This window comes from Colobus angolensis, unplaced genomic scaffold (assembly GCF_000951035.1).
Source record: "Colobus angolensis palliatus isolate OR3802 unplaced genomic scaffold, Cang.pa_1.0 Scaffold203, whole genome shotgun sequence".
Taxonomy (NCBI): Eukaryota; Metazoa; Chordata; class Mammalia; order Primates; family Cercopithecidae; genus Colobus; species Colobus angolensis.
The window spans coordinates 2,965,986-2,983,569 of record NW_012115189.1 but is presented as its reverse complement, the minus strand read 5'-3'; the positions used below and the strand labels follow the sequence as shown (position 1 = coordinate 2,983,569).

General features: G+C 36.1%; 1 protein-coding gene across 4 annotated transcripts in view; it reads left to right on the top strand.

Annotated features, from left to right (window-relative positions):
* RNGTT (RNA guanylyltransferase and 5'-phosphatase) overlaps window positions 1-17,584 on the top strand; it is a 331,246-nt gene that overhangs the window by 145,402 nt on the left and 168,260 nt on the right. For 2 of the 4 annotated variants that reach the window (XM_011941908.1, XM_011941910.1), the window contains exon 12: window positions 6,069-6,137. The exons of the other annotated variants lie outside the window; for them this stretch is intronic. In XM_011941908.1, coding sequence (XP_011797298.1) covers window positions 6,069-6,137 — 69 coding nt within the window. The remainder of the gene's footprint in view (window positions 1-6,068; window positions 6,138-17,584) is intronic. 4 annotated transcript variants of the gene reach the window in all.

Genomic DNA, 17,584 nt, shown 5'->3' with positions numbered 1-17,584 from the left:
TTGTTCCTCTGCCTGTAATCTTTTCCCCCTTCTTGCTGGATTTTGACTGTGATAAACCTACATGTTTTTTTTTTTTTCTTAAATCTTTCTTCCTGTCCTCTTGGAGTCCTTTGGGGTGTGTGTTTGTGTTTATGTCTTTAATTAGTTTTGTAGTAATTGGAGGCATTATTTCTCTTAGTTAGTTTCTTTGCTTCCTTATATCTTTCTTTTCATTTTCACATTCCAGCCATGCAAGTGTTCTATCTTTGGCTGTAGTCTCCCAGCTCTTTGATTCTTAGCGCTGTTTCTTTTTTCCCTCTTTTTTCTTTATTTTGATTGGAAAAAGTGCAACATACCTTTCTTCTTCAAGTTTGGTGACTTTTCTGTGTCCAGTCTGTAGATAATCTCATTATCATTCCCACTGATTAACATTGTTTTCCTCTGATGTTGTGTGTCTTTATTTCTGCATTTTCAGTTGTTTCATTTTTATTGTTTCCACCTCTGCTGAAACTCCATATCCGTTTATGCATGTTTTCCACTTTTTTGTCTAGATCATTTAAAATGTTATTTTTAAGTTCAGGGTACATGTGCAGGATGTGCAGTTTTGTTACATAAGTAAACGTATGCCCAGGTGGTTTCCTGCACAGATCATGCCATCACCCAGGTATTAAGCCAGCATCTATTAGCTATTCTTCCTAATGCTCTCCCTTTCCCCATGCCCCCCACAGGTGACTGGTGTGTGTTTTTCACCCCCATGTGTCCATGTTTTCTCATTGGTCAACTCCCACTTATGAGGACATTCAATGTTTGTTTTTTCATTCCTGCATTAGTTTGCTAAGGATAATGGCTTCCAGCTCCATCCATGTCCCTGAAGGATATGATCTTGTTCCTTTTTATGGCTGCGTAGTATTCCATTGTGTATACGTACCGTATTTTCTTTATCCAGTCTATCAGTGATGGGCATTTAGGTGGATTCCATTACTTTGCTATTATAAATAGTGCTGCAATGAATTTACACATGCATGTATCTTTATAATAGAATGATTTATATTCCTTTGGGTATATACCCAGTAATGGGATTGCTGGGTCAAATGATACTCCTGTCTTTAGGTCTCTGAGGAGTCATCACACTGTCTTCCACAATGGTTGAACAATTTACACTCCCACTCACAGTGTAACAGTGTTCCTTTTTCAGGCCGGGTGCGGTGGCCCACACCTGTAATCCTAGCACTTTAGGAGGCTGAGGCAGGCAGAACACGAGGTCAGGAGATTGAGACCATCCTGGCTAATGTGATGAAACCCTCTCTCTACTAAAAAGACAAAAATTAGCCAGGTGTGGTGGTCCATGCCTGTAATCTAGCTATTCAGGAGGCTGAGGCAGGAGAATCCCTTGAACCTAGAAAGTGGAGGTTGCAATGAGCCGAGATCGTGCCACTGCACTCCAGCCTGGGCGACAGAGTGAGACTCCATCTCAAAAAAAGAAAAAGTGTGTTCCTTTTTCTCGACAACGTCGCCAGCATCTGTTGTTTTTTGTAAATGTTATTTTTAAAGTCTTTGATAATTCCAAAATATAGGCCCTCTCTTTGTCTGCTTCTGTTGACTGCCTTATCTTTGAATATAAGTCATTTATTTTTCCTTTGTGTATGTGTGTGTGTGAGAGAGAGAATTTTTAAATTAGACATCTTTCTTGGATTTTTTTTTTCCTATTTGAACAAAAGAGACTGAGGTAAGTATCTTTATGCTTGGTAGCAGGCGTATTTCTTTTAGTTTGTTAATAGGCTTCGTTTGTGGGTGGGGAGGGGTAGTGGTTGAATCAGCCTGTTCTATGTGTTGCTATATAATTATATCTTCAGTGCTCCAAAGAATTTATATTTTCTCAGCAGTTGGCTGCAGTTACTTGTATTTATTGTAATGCCTAGAGTATAAGAGTTTTCTCCTGGTGTTTCCGTTTCACGTGTAGCTTTCAGTAAGCTCTGCTCCCTTGTACCACAGGGTATTCTATTTTCATACTTCTAGTACTTTTCCCCATATGTAAACAACTATTTCTTGCCTCTCAGTGCCAGGCTTGTGGAGTTTTCTTAGTTTTTCTTCTCTAGGCTTAGTATTAAACAGAACCTGAGCGCCTGAATCACAGGCATGACTTTTCCTCAGTGGGTCTTCCCTCTCCCTCTTGCCAGTGAAGTTTTGCCTTGCATAGGGATATTTTGTCAGTACCGAGTCTTTCTGCTTTTTATCAATATAATATCATTGTTCCAAGCCTGTCTCCAGCTTCTTGTATAGCTGCATATGAATTTATTCCCAGGTAATGTTTGCATCGTATCAAGAAGGGTTTGGAAAGCAGGAGGGTTTTAATGTCTGTGTACAACCAAGGTGGGGCATTCTCTTGTGTTCTGCCCTGCCTGTGATCTTTCTTGTGAAGCCTGATAGAAGCCTGGGAAAAAGTTTGTATCTCTTGCATTTGGGGCTTCCAGGGATTCTAAACTGTTCCACTCACCCAGACTTAGTTTTTAAGAATTGGCCAGATGTTCAGTTGTTTTCTTTGTACTCACTTATGGCTGCCACTTCCTCTTCCTTTTCCCTACCAAAGAAGACATGAATTCATATACTTCATCCTCGTTTGGAGGGGCTGGGATTAGTTTATGTGGTTGCCTACAGATGTCAGTTTTCTGATGGCCATAACAAAAGTTATGATTTGATAGATTATCTGCTTTTTTATTATCATCAGTGTGGAAGCAGCATTCTCTTACTATTTTTCACATTGTAAATGAATAAGGAACTTTTTCTTAAACCAGCGTTTTAAAGGTTTCTTCAAAGAGCAAAGCACTTTAAGATTATGAACATAGATCTATGGAATGAATGAGGGGAAAAAGCATTTTCCCTCTGTTAGTCAATCAGTACTTGTAGCTTGTAGTAACATCTGCAGTTAATAGTTTCATGTATAATTTGAAGTATGCTCTAAATCAGAGACAGCAGCAGTGAAAGTAATGGAAACTGGCTAAATGACTTAAATGTTGGCTGTCATGATGAAGATACTGATATATGGAAGATGGCCATAACAAGTTTGGATACATTTTTTTTTTAAGAATTGTGAATAGACAAAAGGTGATATTTCTAATTTAATAAACACATTACATATATCATCTCATATGAATATATAAATCAGTTAATTTAAAGTATACAATATTAATAACTTTTAGATTTCATCTCTATTCCTAGAAAATCTTTTTTTCTCAAAAATTTTACCTCCCTTCATATTCACTTTATTCATATAGTATATGCTATAATGCATTTAAAGTCTATAAAATTTTTGTTAAATATAGAAATGAGGTCTTGATGTGTTGGCCAGGTTGGTCGTGAACTCCTGGCACCTCAAGCAGTTCCCTGCCTCAGCCTCCCAAAGTGCCAGAATTATAGGTGTGAGCCACTGTGTCTGGCCAAGACTATATATTTAGGAACTTGCAGAAATCTTTGGGGCATTTGTTTCAGAGAGTCATAAGACTTTATTTAGTTATCTCTTTATTTTTAAAGTCTGATATAATCTGTTCTGAGTGATTTTACTTTACTGTCTGAATTAAAGCTAGTTGCTTATGTCTGGTGACCTCAGTGTCCTTTTCTGGCAAATTGAATAATAATTCAAAACTTGAGAATACACATCTCATGAGGAGTTATATATTTTGAATGGTATGTTAAGTACCAAGCACAACGCTTCATGGTAGGTCTTTGATACATGATAGGTGATATCATAAATGTTATGTGTCAAGTGAAGAAAAAAATATTGTCTAGAATAATGCAGAGAAGCTCCTATTTTGACCCATGAATTTTCAGTCCTTTAAATACTCTGATTTATAAAAAGAGTAGAATAAAAAATGAAATTACTTTCATTTCTGTGGCAGGCAGCATCATGTTATGTAGAGTCTTGCTAACTGGCTATTTTTTATTGTTACTTTATACTTTATATACAGGCATGATCCATTACATGAATTTGAGAAGTTTGGTTGAAGAATGGAAACACCATCTTAACTTGCCATAAATGATGTACCTACAATACAAGTAGAGCAAATGAAAGATTGAAGGTTACATTTTTTTAACCTTTTTTTTTTTTTAAAAGAGATTATTGTGGTATTTGGTTTTTATTGCATCATTGCTCAGCAGAAATGCTATGAATTTAGCAAGTAACTTTTTTTTTTTTTTTTTTTTTTTTTTGAGATGGAGTTTCAACTCTGTTATCCAGGCTGGAGTGCAGTGGCTCACTGTAACCTCCACCTCCCGGGTTCAGGTGATTCTCCTGCCTCGGCCTTGTGAGTAGTAGCTGGGACTACAGGTGCACGTCACCACACTGGCTAATTTTTGTATTTCTTAGTAGAGATGGGGTTTCACCATATTGGACAGGCTGGTCTTGAACTCCTGATCTCGTGATCTGCCTGCCTCAGCCTCCCAAAGTACTGGGATTACAGGTGTGAGCCACCATGCCCAGCCAACTTTTTCATCCTTCAAAACTGAAACTCATTGAAGACTGTCCCCCAAGCCTCTGGCAATTACTGATCTAATTTCTGTCTCAGTGTGAGAAGGGAACATTAAAATTTTAAGGAAATATAGATATTTAAACTCAAATTTGAACTGCCCTCAGTTTAGAGAAATTATGGATTTTGAAGGATGAAATGGCAGAGAAGATGAAGTCACAGTTTGGGAGGAGAATCACAGATTTTTATTCCAAGTGAAATATGTACTTGAAGTTTTGGTTGTTGCTTTTGGAAAGCAAATCTTGTAAGCTTAAGCATAGTACTTTGAAGAGTGTGTGATTGTGACAAAAGGGATGTATAACACAGCATATCCAAAAATTTAGGAGACATATTTGAATCCTAGAACTATCCTTAATTTTCTGTTAATTGGCCAGATTCTAGATAACCTGGTGTATGGGAGGGACCTGGTGGGAAGTAATTGATTCGTGGGTGCTGTTTTCCCCCATACTGTTCTCATGATGGTGAGTTCTCATGAGATCTGATGCTTTTATAAGGGGTTTCCTGCTTGACACTCGTTCTCTTGCCTGCTGCCATGTAAGACATGCCTTTGCTCCTCCTTCACCTTCTGCCATGACTGTGAGGCCACCCCAGCCATGTGGAACAGCAAGTCCATTAAACCTCTTTTTCTTTATAAATTACCCAGTCTCAAGTGTGTCTTTATTAGCAAGCGTGAAAATGAACTGATACACCTGGCTCTGTGAAAGTATGTTTTGTTCTCTTCCCCGACATGCAGAAATTCATGTTTCAGGCCTCCATCAGTGATATACATGTTAAGTTCTTCAAAATAATAAAAATCTGTGAAAGAGATGCATTAAAACACGTAGTAAGTCAGAATTAATTAGAGGATATAGGGTCTATAACTCTGTTGATATGGCATTGAAAAAACTGTTAATTGTATTTTTTACTGTGTATTCTTTGCAATGAAATTCTCTGCTTGGAAAAATGTAGAAAAGACACACAAAAAAAACCAAAGTAAGATTAAAATCGTTTTCTAAGGGTTCTTGGAAAACACAATGTATTTTTGGATTATAATCTCCATGTTTCAGCTGGTTTGTGGTTACAAATTTTTGCCTCCAAGCAAGTGTCTTTGTAGCTTTGGACTATAATCTTCATGTTTGAGCTAGTTTGTAGTTACAGATTTTTGCTTCTGATTTTTTTTGTGTGTTTATTTTTTATTCCTTTTATCTATTACTTTCCAGAGTTTCTACTTTCACTTTGTTTTTGCTTCTGTGTCTTTCTTCCTTTTGTGCTGGCTTAGGAATAGATTTAAAAATATGTTTTCAATGCTTTATTCATTATTTTGGCTGTTGTACTTAGGACTATTGTTTAGAATATCTAGCCTGGCAAGGAATGGAAATTTTCGTGTGTGTGCGTGTGTGTGTGTGTGTGCGTGTATTCAGATCTTAGAATGTATTAACCTAGATTCCTTTAGACCTATCCCTTTGTCTTATTTTGTTTTTCAGTTCTTATAACTTATATATTACATTTTTATAAAGCCTAGCGAGACATTTAAATACTTTTAAAGTGATTATTATATTTTTAAAGAATACATGTGTATTTATTTTATAGCTACTTGAAGGAAATTTTGCCAAAGAAGTGAGCCATGAAATGGATGGACTTATTTTTCAGCCTACTGGAGTAAGTTCATTTGTCTGTGTGTGTGTGTGCATTTGTCTGTGTGTTTGTGTGTGTGTACACAGATATATATACACATAAACATATATGCCTCAGACTTATTTACTTAGAATTGATTACTGCTGTGATTGCTACTTTTCCTTAAAATAAATTGCTCATTATGAAAGATCTTATTTATATCTAAATACATGTAATACTAAAATAAGCACCTGTTTTTCACTCAGCTTACGAAATAAGCATTGTTGGTCATTACATGTCAAAGAAACCAGTCTTTTAATATAACTAGTTATTAAAAAATAATTCTCTACCAATAACATTATATAAATGTTTATTTCCTTTTGTAACTTGGTATACTTTTATGTATTAATCTCTCTAAAACTTCATTTTGCTGTAGTTTACTGTAGAGTAAAATTCAAACAGTTCTCACTACTTGACAAAAAATACAACTTTTGAATATCTTTCCCATATTAACTTTTTGAAATGCACTGAAGAACTTTTACCATCTTAATGGTTGAATCATATATTTGAAGTAAGTTGTATTTTACTCTATAGCAGGTTTTTTCAACCTCAACCACTGATGTGTTGGGCCAAATAATTCTTTGCTGTGGGAGCTGTCTTGTGCATGGTAGGATGTTTAGCAGCATCTGTGGTCTCTACTCACTAGATGCCAGGAGCACCCCTTTTACCATTTGTGACAAGCAAAAATATAGTCTGACATTGCCCAGTTTCCTCAGAGAACATAATTGCCCCTACTTGATAATCCATGTTCTGTAGGGCAGTGATTTTCAAAATGTGGCCTGTAGAGGAGGATTAGCACCTCCAGGAAGTTTCACAGATGCAACTCAGCCCCACACCTGTTGAGTAGAAACTCTGGGGATAGAGTTAGCAGTTTGTGGGTTTTTTGTTTTTTTTTTTGAGACAGTGTCTCACACTCTCGCCCAGGCTGGAGTGCAGTGGCGCCATCTCAGCTCACTGCAAGCTCCACCTCCGGGGTTCACGCCATTCTCCTGCCTCAGCCTCCTGAGTTGCTGGGACTACAGGCACCAGCCACCATGCCCGGCTAATTTTTTATATTTTTAGTAGAGATGGAGTTTCACCGTGTTAGCCAGGATGGTCTCGATCTCCTGACCTTGTGATCTGCCCACCTCGGCCTCCCAAAGTGCTGGGATGACAGGTGTGAGCCACCACGCCTGGCAGCAGTTTGTGTTTTGACAGATTCCCCAAGTGATTCTAATGCATATTCAAGTATGAGAGTTACTTACTCTATAGGAAAGAGTTTATTTCTTGTGCAGCCACCTCATCATATGGTGCTTTTTTTCTTCACCAACTCTTCTTTTAGTAATTAGAGTATAAGCTAGTTGAGAATTTATATATGGAGACATCAGACTGGGTGCCTGGGGTAAAAGAAAGGGAACAAATAATTTGAACACAGTTAAATACTGTACAGGTTGAATATCTGTAATCCAAAGACTGATATGCTATAACATTTATAACATTTTGAGCACCAACATGATGCTCAAAGAAATGCTCGTTGGAGCATTTTGGATTTTTGGATTAGGGATGCTCAACTGGTAAGTATATATAATACAGATATTCCCAAATCTGAAAAAAATCAGAATCCAAACCACTTCTGGTCCTAAGCATGTCAGAGAAGGGATATTCAACCTATGCATGTAAAGCATTATATATGCTTTACATATATAATAAATCTCTGCTAAAATGCAAATTTGGAGACAATGTGATATGTGATTGGCATCTGTCTGTCTTCTAGCCCCCCCTTGGCAAACAGAAAACAGAAAAATCTTATCTTCTGTGTTTGAGGGAGAAGGAGATGGAGGAGCACTAGAGGTTACGGATGGAAATGGAAGAAAATACTATTTTAGGAAAAATAAAGTTGAATCTTTTAGTTCTAACACATTCCAGTCTCCCTAGATGGAAAGAAGCAACGTCTAAATATAACAATGAATTCAGAAAATTTCAGTGTGTGAAACTTATGGTTCAGATATGTGCATATATGGCATATGTAGGAAAAATGGCCTGACAAATAAGTGAGTCTCTTTCTTGGATGTCTAGTATAGGCAGTTGATTTGTCAGTCTGTTCCCTTTCTAGTAACCATACTTTTTTTTTTTTTTGAGATGAAGTTTTGCTCTTGTTGCCCAAGCTGAAGTGCAATGGCACAATCTTGGCTCACTGCAACCTCCGCCTTCTGGGCTCAAGGGTTTCTCCTGCCTCAGCCTCCTGAGTAGCTGGGATGGCAGGCACGCATCACCATGCCGAGCTAATTTTTTGTATAGTATGAATGGTGTTTCACCACGTTAGCCAGGCTGGTCTTGAACTCCTGATCTCAGGTGATCCGCCCACCTTGGCCTACCAAAATGCTGGGATTACAGGTGTGAGCCACCGTGCCCGGCTGTAACCACACTTTTTATTACAATGACTTTGTAATTGATATCTGGTATTAAGTCAAGTCTTCCTGTTTGCCAGCATTACCTTAAATATTTGTAGACAATTGGTTTAACATGAAAGTTTCAGAATCAATTTGTCATGTTACCCAGAAATTTTTGCTAGGAGTTTAATTGGAACGTCTTTGAATTTAGACTAATGCGGAGAAAACTGATGTGTTTGCAGTGCTAAATCACTTTCTCAGTGAATGCTGTGGCTTTTTTTCAGGTCTTTTTCTGTTCTGTAATTGAGTTTAAGTTTTTTATTATTGTTATGGTAACTTCTAAATATTTGTCATTTTCTGTCTGTTTTTTTTTAATGCTACTTCTAGTACACTGCCTAGATTTTTTATTTATTTTATTGATTCAACAATCCTGTTGAATTCTGTTACTTTTCATCATTGTCTAATTTTACACATTGACCAGGACCTTTAGTACTGAATTAAGTATTAGTTCTAGTTAGATGAGGGAGAAGACATTTATACCTTCCTCTCAACCTCAAAGGGAATGTAACTAAATTTTCTCCATTAAGTATGTTTGTGGTAGAGTTCTGTTAGATATCCCTTATTGTGTTAAGAAATCTCTGATTCTGTTCTTTCAATAATTCTAAAAGTCATAAATAGGTTTTGGGCTTTAACACCTTTTAAGGCATTAATTTTAAGGCAGTAATGCCTCTTCGGTATCTATTAAGATTATCATGTCATTTTCTTTTTTACACCATTTATGTGGTAAATTACACTGATTTTTCTTATGTTGACCCATCCTTGCATTCCTGGGATAAATGCAACTTGATCATGATATATGTAATTTTTTAAGCACACCTTTGGATCTAGGTATAATTGCTTCTTGAGGATTTCTGCCACCTTATTTCTTACAGTTCTCTCTCTCTCTCTCTCTCTCTCTCTCTCTCTCTCTCTCTCTTTTTTTTTTTGGAGACAGGGTCTCACTTTGTCACCGAGGCTGGTGTGCAGTGGCACAAACATGGCTTACTGCAGCCTTGACCTCCTGGGCTCAAGCAGTCCTCTCACCTGAGGTTCCCAAGTAGCTGGGACTATAGGCGCGCACGACCACGCCTTGCTGATTTGTGTATTTTTCGTAGATACGGGATTTTGCCTTGTTGCCGAGGCTGGTCTAAAGCTCCTGAGCTCAAGCAATCCGCCTGCCTCAGCCTCCCAAGTTGCTGGGATTACAGGTATGAGCCACTGTACCCGGCCTATTTTTCTGTTTTTTGTATATTCAAAATAATGAAGGTAGTATTTTTTATTGTTGAAAAAATTATGTAAGTTGCACATAATCCATGGTAATACCGATCCATGATTTTAAAATATCAATTGTATGAGTGATTTGTACTGAAAAATAGAACAGTCTCTTACCTTTTTCTGCACCCTAAGTAATACTGCTAGGAGGTAATTATTTTCCTCTTTTTGTTTTGCTTTTACTTCTACAGTTCCACACAATGTATACTGTTCTTTTTTAGTTTTGTATTTTATACATGATCTGCTTACTTTGTACTATGGAAGAATAGGATTGAGCCCTCTAATTCCACTAACCCCCTCCACTCCCCTTTCTCCTTCCATCATCCTATTGTAATTATATCACATGTTTGGTCAGATTAATATTCAATTTTTATATTTTTATGGTAACATAAATATTGTTCCTATCTAAGTCAAATAGTATACAATTATATTTTCTTTTTTAGAAAAGTCTTGTCACCTAGCATTAGGAATATTTTTGGTATTATAATTATTATTTCTTTCTTTAAACTCTCCAAAAGAGCTATTTGATTTTTTTCAATGCAATCAAATGTATAAGGTCCATTTTTCATTTGAAGGCATTCTTTCTGAAGCCTTCCATTCTTTAGTTCTGCTGCATAGCCTTTTCTTCTTAGAGTTTCTTTTCACTATTTCATCCAGGAAATCCCTTTTACCTTTCTTCTCTGATAGATTTCCCTACTTTTTCGACTTTATCTTTTCTGCTTCTTTGATTTGAGTGATCTTGAAAACGTAATGCTGTACAAACTGGTCGTTATACTTACGGAGCTTTTGTTTCAGCTGTAAACTGAACATGTTATTCTCAGTGGTCTGTAATCTGTTCTACAATTTTATGGCTCTGACTTAGCTCCAAATTGTTTATTGTGTTTGTGTAGTTCTGTGCAACTTGGTATAATCTTGATTATCTCTTAATAAATCAAGCCTTACTGTTTGCCAGGACGTTCTTAAATATTTGCAGACATTTTGTTTAACATGTAAGTTTCAGAATCTGTATTTCTTGTTACCCAGCAATTTTTTTTAGAAGTTTAATTGGAATGGCTTTGAATTTAGATTAAGTTGGAGAAAATTAATGTGTTTGCAGTGTTAAATCATCTTCTCATATATGCTAGAGAGTTAGGGAAAAAGTACAATAAACTGTAGCTCAGGACTACTTGTCTAAATGTCAGAAATTTCCAGAAGTTTTAGATCTACTCTTAGTTTACATATTCAGTTTTGTGTTTTTAAAAACTTTACCTCATAAGTCATAACTGATAGCAATATTAGATGATAGAACTAGAAAGAAGAGAGTAATTTTACTCAAATTCTCTATTTGTAGTAAGCCTCCTAAGACACTGGCTTTCTTGGCCTCTTCCACCTTTTGGATGGCTGTCTTTATACTTGTCTTCTAAGGTGGTTCTATCCCCCTTTTTTTCTCTTCATAGAGAAAAGTGTATGGCTATAGGTGTTTTGGTTAAATCAACCTTTAACCCATGCCTTTTATTTTGCTTCTAGTACTCTATTTCTTCATTTATACTATACATTTCCGCTAGGGACAACCAATCTTCAAACAGTCACTGAAGTCTGTTAAGTGGCTCATCACTTTGTCTTTTTGGGTTATCCTTGCTATTTATTCCTTATTTTAAAAAGATCATGTCAGATTTGGCTCAAATTGTTTTGTATTCAACCTATTTCAGTAGCTTCTTCACTGCTCTTTGTATCTGTATTATCTTTCCAGTCTACCCCTGTTTTTTGACCTAGTAAAATTATATTCTGGAAGAAAGCCTAATATGGGGAGACTGATACTGGCTGATAGAAATATAACATGTAACCCACAAATATGATCCACATATATACTTTAAATGTTTCTAGTCGCCACATTAAGAGAAAAAGAAAGTGGTGAAATTAATTTTAATAATATATTTTAGTTAAACCACTATATCAAAAGTATTATCATTTCAACATTTACAGAGTATAAAAACAATTATTATTTTTGTACTAAGTATTTGAAATCCATTGGGAATTTTACACTTGCAGCACATCTTGGACTTGCCACTGTTCAAGTGCTCAGTGGCCATGTGTGTAGTAGACAGTGCAGGTATAGATATATTGATTTATTGTTTCCCATTTCTTGTATGTGCTCATGGCATTTGTACGTGATTCATTTGTGATCCTCAGTTGAATTGTAATTCTCTGTGTAATGATAGATTTTATACCCTAAAATACTACCATTAGACTAACAGTGTGGCTTAAAAACACCTCTCTTCAACGCTATCATCATAGAGGGCTGAAGGCAGTAAATGCACAACAAAGGTAGTTACTAGGTTTCTTTCATATTACCTTAGTCATGAATATTTAATCTTAAACCTCTTTAAACAAAATTGATACATACATATATGCATTAAATATTCCTCTATCATCACTTTTAGAGCAGCTTGGTCAGAAGTGACACACCTTTGTCTAGAATTAGATCTTTCCTTCCATGACAGTCTAGGTCCTGATCATCAACCTTTACCTTCTGCTTCTCTGACATGGAGATTTTTCAGTTCTCTGGTAGCAGCTGATCTCATTCTGAGGCCACCAGTCCAAGAGAGATGAGATCTTAGATTCCTATGCACACACTGTATCTTCATTGCTCTCCATTCCATAGGATTTGTGGGAGATTGGTTTGCTTTCATGAAGCTGAAAGCAGTATCTTTTTCTATCTTTCCTCTTGAAAAATTGTTACTAATTGTCAAATTGCTTCAGAACTAAAACTGATTGCTTGAATGATTATTCTCAAAGCAAAAATGATTCTCTTTAAAGATGCCTTACTGTTTCTAGCTACCCCTAACAAGCTATCTTTTGGTTATTTTTTTGCCTCAAAAAATCTGTGGACTGTGGTTATAGTTTTGCCTCACAAAATAATCTGAGGTTATTAGTCCTTTCCTTCCTTATTTCTTTTTAAACCTCCATTGTCTAGGATAGCGTTTAGCCCAGTATATCTTAGAAACTGTTAAAGGAATGAAAATGCATCTTTGTGTTTTCCCCAGTCTTTCAGATTTGACTAGTTTTATATGTTACCAATGTAGGTAAACACCTTGTAAATTTGTAGCTATTTTATCTTCCTTACTGCATAGGAGCAAGAAACTTATCAGTGGCTTTCTTTAAATTTCCACTTTTCTTTGCAGAGTCCAGAATCCAAACACCATTCTTCCCTAAAACAATAACGTGAGCTTTGTCCTCTGCATGTTCTCTTCAGAGACTTCCCAGTGGGTTAGGAGTGGTCTCTGGTTAAACAAACAAACAAACAGACAGACACCACTGAATATCTTTTTGATTCTGCAGTTTTTCATCTGTAAAATGTAGAGGCTGTAAGAGCTCAGCTTTGAAATTCTGTTATGGTCATATGATGATCAATGCAAATGATATAAATCAGTACTTAAAAATTCCTTCTTTCTGCCAGTAGCTGGTGAAAATCTACTAAGTAATGAATTTTTAATAAAAGAATAAACTCTTTTATTTTAGTTTCCAAAAAATGATTTGTCTTTTAAATGGCAAGTGAAACAATTAAAATAAACTAGACTTCTTAATGACTATTACATGACTGTATTCCTATTAATTTTTTTCTCCTGCCATCATTTCTTTTTTTGGTGGGCGAGACAGAGTCCTTCTCTGTCACCCAGGCTGGAATGCAGTGGCGCAATCTTGGCTTACTACAACCCCTAGTTCCCAGGTTCAAGCGATTCTTTAGCAGAGACGGCATTTTACCATGTTGGCCAAGCTGGTGTCGAACTCCTGGCCTCAAGCGATTCGCCCACCTCGGCCTCCCAAAGTGCTGGGATTACAGGCATGAGCCACCATGCCTGGCCATCCTGCCATCATTTCAATAGACTTTTCACTTTTTTATCTTTTATCTCCTACGTTGTTAAGATTATGAAATATATGGAATGTCTCTGAAAGGGTCACATTTTGTCATCAGTGGATGTTGTCAACTTCTTCTAAAAATATTAATTTATTTTTATTAAAACATTTATTTTATTTATAACATTCTAGATTAGTTTACATTTATAACTTATTTCAGAAAACATGTTTCACAACTACCTATTTTGGTAACAGTTTAATTGATGGCATAGCACTATGCTAATTATACTAGTTATAAGTATCTAGTTCATCATTTTCATTTTCCATGAAGTTTTAATGATTTCAGTCTTTGTTTTTTAATGTTTTATTTCTGATTATAATTTCTCATGATAATTTTCTATCTAGTTTTTTTATTTCTTAAAAGCACATGTTACCAACTTTAAATCTCTTAGTTTTTATCACTAATATGTACCTTTCATCATATTTTTGGTGTGCTCTTTGATTGGATGGTTAATTGCTAACACGGCATCTGGCTGTAAGAAGGATGTATTAGATAATCACATGTCTACCCATCCTAGTTAATTCAGTGGTTATTTTACATTCCTACTATATTTTTGGTAAATATTCTAAAGGATATTCTAAGTATAAATATATATTAACTATGCCATCCAGAATAGGCTCCAGTTTTGCATAAATCCATTCAGGGTAGCAGGAGGCAATTTGCTCTCTCAAATGCAAAATTTCATTATATTGAATTGTGTAGCCTTTGTTATTTTTTCCTAATTTTGGTTTTGTAAGTTCAGCCTCAGATTCTCCTGCAAAAGCTGATTTTTTGCTATTTTTAGTTTATCCTCAGTTTAGGCCACCATCACAAGATTGGTTTTATGTATTCCATTTTCAGACTTTTGATTTGTCAAAGCCCCAGATTAAACCTGTACTTAGCTCTTATGCAGAGATTTATGACTTTTCTACCTCTTTAAAAAAATGGAAATATGTTTCTATTAAAGTTGAATGACATCAGACACTATATGATATTCTGCTAAAGACTTTAAGACACATTTTTCTAATAATTCTTACTCATAAATTCTCCTTATGACTTTAAAAGAAAGAATACTTAAGATTTTTCTCACTTCTTTTATGCTTATACATTGTCATCAATTTCCTTTTCACCAGGTGAAATAGCCTTTTTTTTTATCGTCGTTTGTATATTCAAAGGAAACACCTAAATTTTCCTTTTCACTTGCTCTAGGTCTTATTTGTAAGGAAGTAACAAGAGACTTGACTATAGACAGGTATGGCTTCTAGTGGTGAGAGGAGACATGATTTTAGGTGGTCCAGGGACAGGGCATCAGATGACATTGCATCATACAATGAGAAATGTAGTCCCATTCTTGTTTTTATTCAGTCTTTCAGATTATAAGGAGAAAGTCTATTTCTAGTTTTTAATATCTAAGACTTGCTGATCTTTCCTTTTCAACAGAGTGTGGACCCACTTTTAGACTATTCAATAGGCAACATATCTACTAGAATTTAGTATCATTGATTAATTTCTATCTTTTCTAATTTTAGGACTACTGGTTATTCAGGGTAAGCAATACCATTTTCTAGTATAGTATAAATGGTAAACCATTTGTTATAAAGTTTCCATTTAAAATATTTATTTTTTAGATTTTAGAGTGAACTAATTTAAAGAAAAATATAATAATAGTAGTGGTATTTTGATGTAACAGAAATCCTAAGGGTGGTAAATGCGAAGTTGAAATTTAGAAAACATGATGATACTAGCTAGTTACTACATTAGTTTCCTATGGCTACTTTGACATATTACCACAAACTTGATGGCTTAAAACAACATGCATTTATTCCCTTACAGATCTGGAGGTCCCAGCACTTTGGGAGGCCGAGGTGGGCGGATCACTTGAGCCCAGGAGTTTGAGATAAGCCTGGGCAACATAGTGAGACCCCATTTCTATAAAGAATGAAAAAAATTAGCCAGGCATGGTGGCACACACCTGTAGTATTTGGGAGGCTGAGGTAGGAGGATCGCTTGAGCCTGGGAGGTCAAGGCTGTAGTGAACTATGATGGTGGCACTGCACTCAGGCCTTGGTGACAATTGTTCTAAAAAAAATTGAAAAAAAAAAAAGAGTACTTGTGATTGCATTTAGCGTTCATCTGGGTAATTCGGAATAATCTCCCCTGCCCTTGAGTAGCCTTAATTTAATCATGCCACCAAAGTCTCTTTTGCCTTATAATGTAACACATTCCTGATTAGGTGGCCATTTTTCAGCCCACCAAAGTTATAGCTTAATAACACGTTTCCGACGGATAGCTGTAGACCTTAATACCCAGTGTAATTTCTGATTCTGTCTTTGTAAGATGTGTAAATTACCTTTCTTCCTTAAACTTCCTATTAAGAGCAAGTTCTAAATGAGAAATTTAGGACCCTTAATCAGGCCAAGAACTTTTTAAGTAAAATTTGCCAACATTTCAAAATTTTTCTCTTGGGGAAGTCTGAAACTTTTTGATGAACTCAGCTTTAATAATTAAGTGCAGGGCAAGTAATGCATTGTTATGACAAAAGTAATATAGTATATTAGAGATAATCTGCATTTTAAAAATAATGTTAAAATGTGTATAAAGTTTTATTTTTAAATTGGAGGATATACAAATTTTATAACGTGTAGTTATTTTCCCTGAAATTCTTTTACCAGTCTCGAGGTCAATCCTTCAGTCTTTTGCCTGTTGTTACTATTTGTGGAGTAGAGAAGGTAAAGGGGCGAGGGTCCACTCTTGGGTAAACTTTCACTTAACCTTGCAGTTTCAGTTTTTCTCTTCTGTTTTGAATCTTCTCCACTGTAGCTCTGTCCTTCAGCTTTTTCACAGAATAAACATATCTCCTGCCTTTTGCCCACAGTAGAGGAGAGAAGCTAGAGGTTTAGTGGTCCTTCTATAGACTTTCCCTGGTCTCCTTGTTTTATGTCCTATGGCTTACCTTTATCCCCTGGCGGCTGTGTAGGTTACCTGTTACTTATGTGACTCAATCCTTTCTGGGGACTGCACCATGCAGCAGGAATGACTTGCATTGGCATCCTTCTTTGCATGTACTTAGTATTTGGTTTTCTTTGCTCTATGCTCTGTTAACTTCTGTACTTTCTATCTTTCAAAATTACATTGCTATGGTTTTTTTTTTCTGCTATTGTTGGTCTCCTATTTTTGTTTTCCCTTTCTGTTGATACCTCTTTTTTCTGTAACTCTCACCTTTAGTGAGGTTTTATATCAAAGCGGGCATAAATACATGTTTAGTCTACCATTATCATAAAATCTTTGAAATTTCTTACAGTGTGGTGTTGCATCTGTTGGCTCTTATTAGCCAACAATTCAAGTAAATCAAGAAAGGGATAGCTGAGTGAGCAGCTTAGTGATCTGAAAGGGTGAGTGTATATAAAGTGGAGAACAAGTCCTGATGAAGCACAGGCAAAGCCTGTTATCCATCCTCTGGTACCACAGAAATACTCCAAAGGCAAATGAATGGCAATGGATGATGAGGATTACTAGTGCATCTACTTGTGAAAAAACTCCTTGGTCCAACTGTGTTTGGTGCTAGTTACTTAAAACTTAGCAAGAAGTTTATTCTACTCTGTTACATTCATTATAATGAGTGAATTGAGGTTGAATAAAGGGTAGAAGATGTTAGTACTGTTGAAAAAAGAAGATATGTCTATAGGTATCTATAGATATCTACATATTTGAGACAGAGTCTTGCTTTGTCGCCCAGGCTGGAGTGCAGTGGCACGATCTCGGCTCACTGCAATCTCCGTCTGCCGGGTTCAAGCAGTTCTCCTGCCTCAGTCTCCCGAGTAGCTGAGACTACAGGCTTGTCCCACCACGCCTGGCTTCTTTCTTTCTTTCTTTCTTTC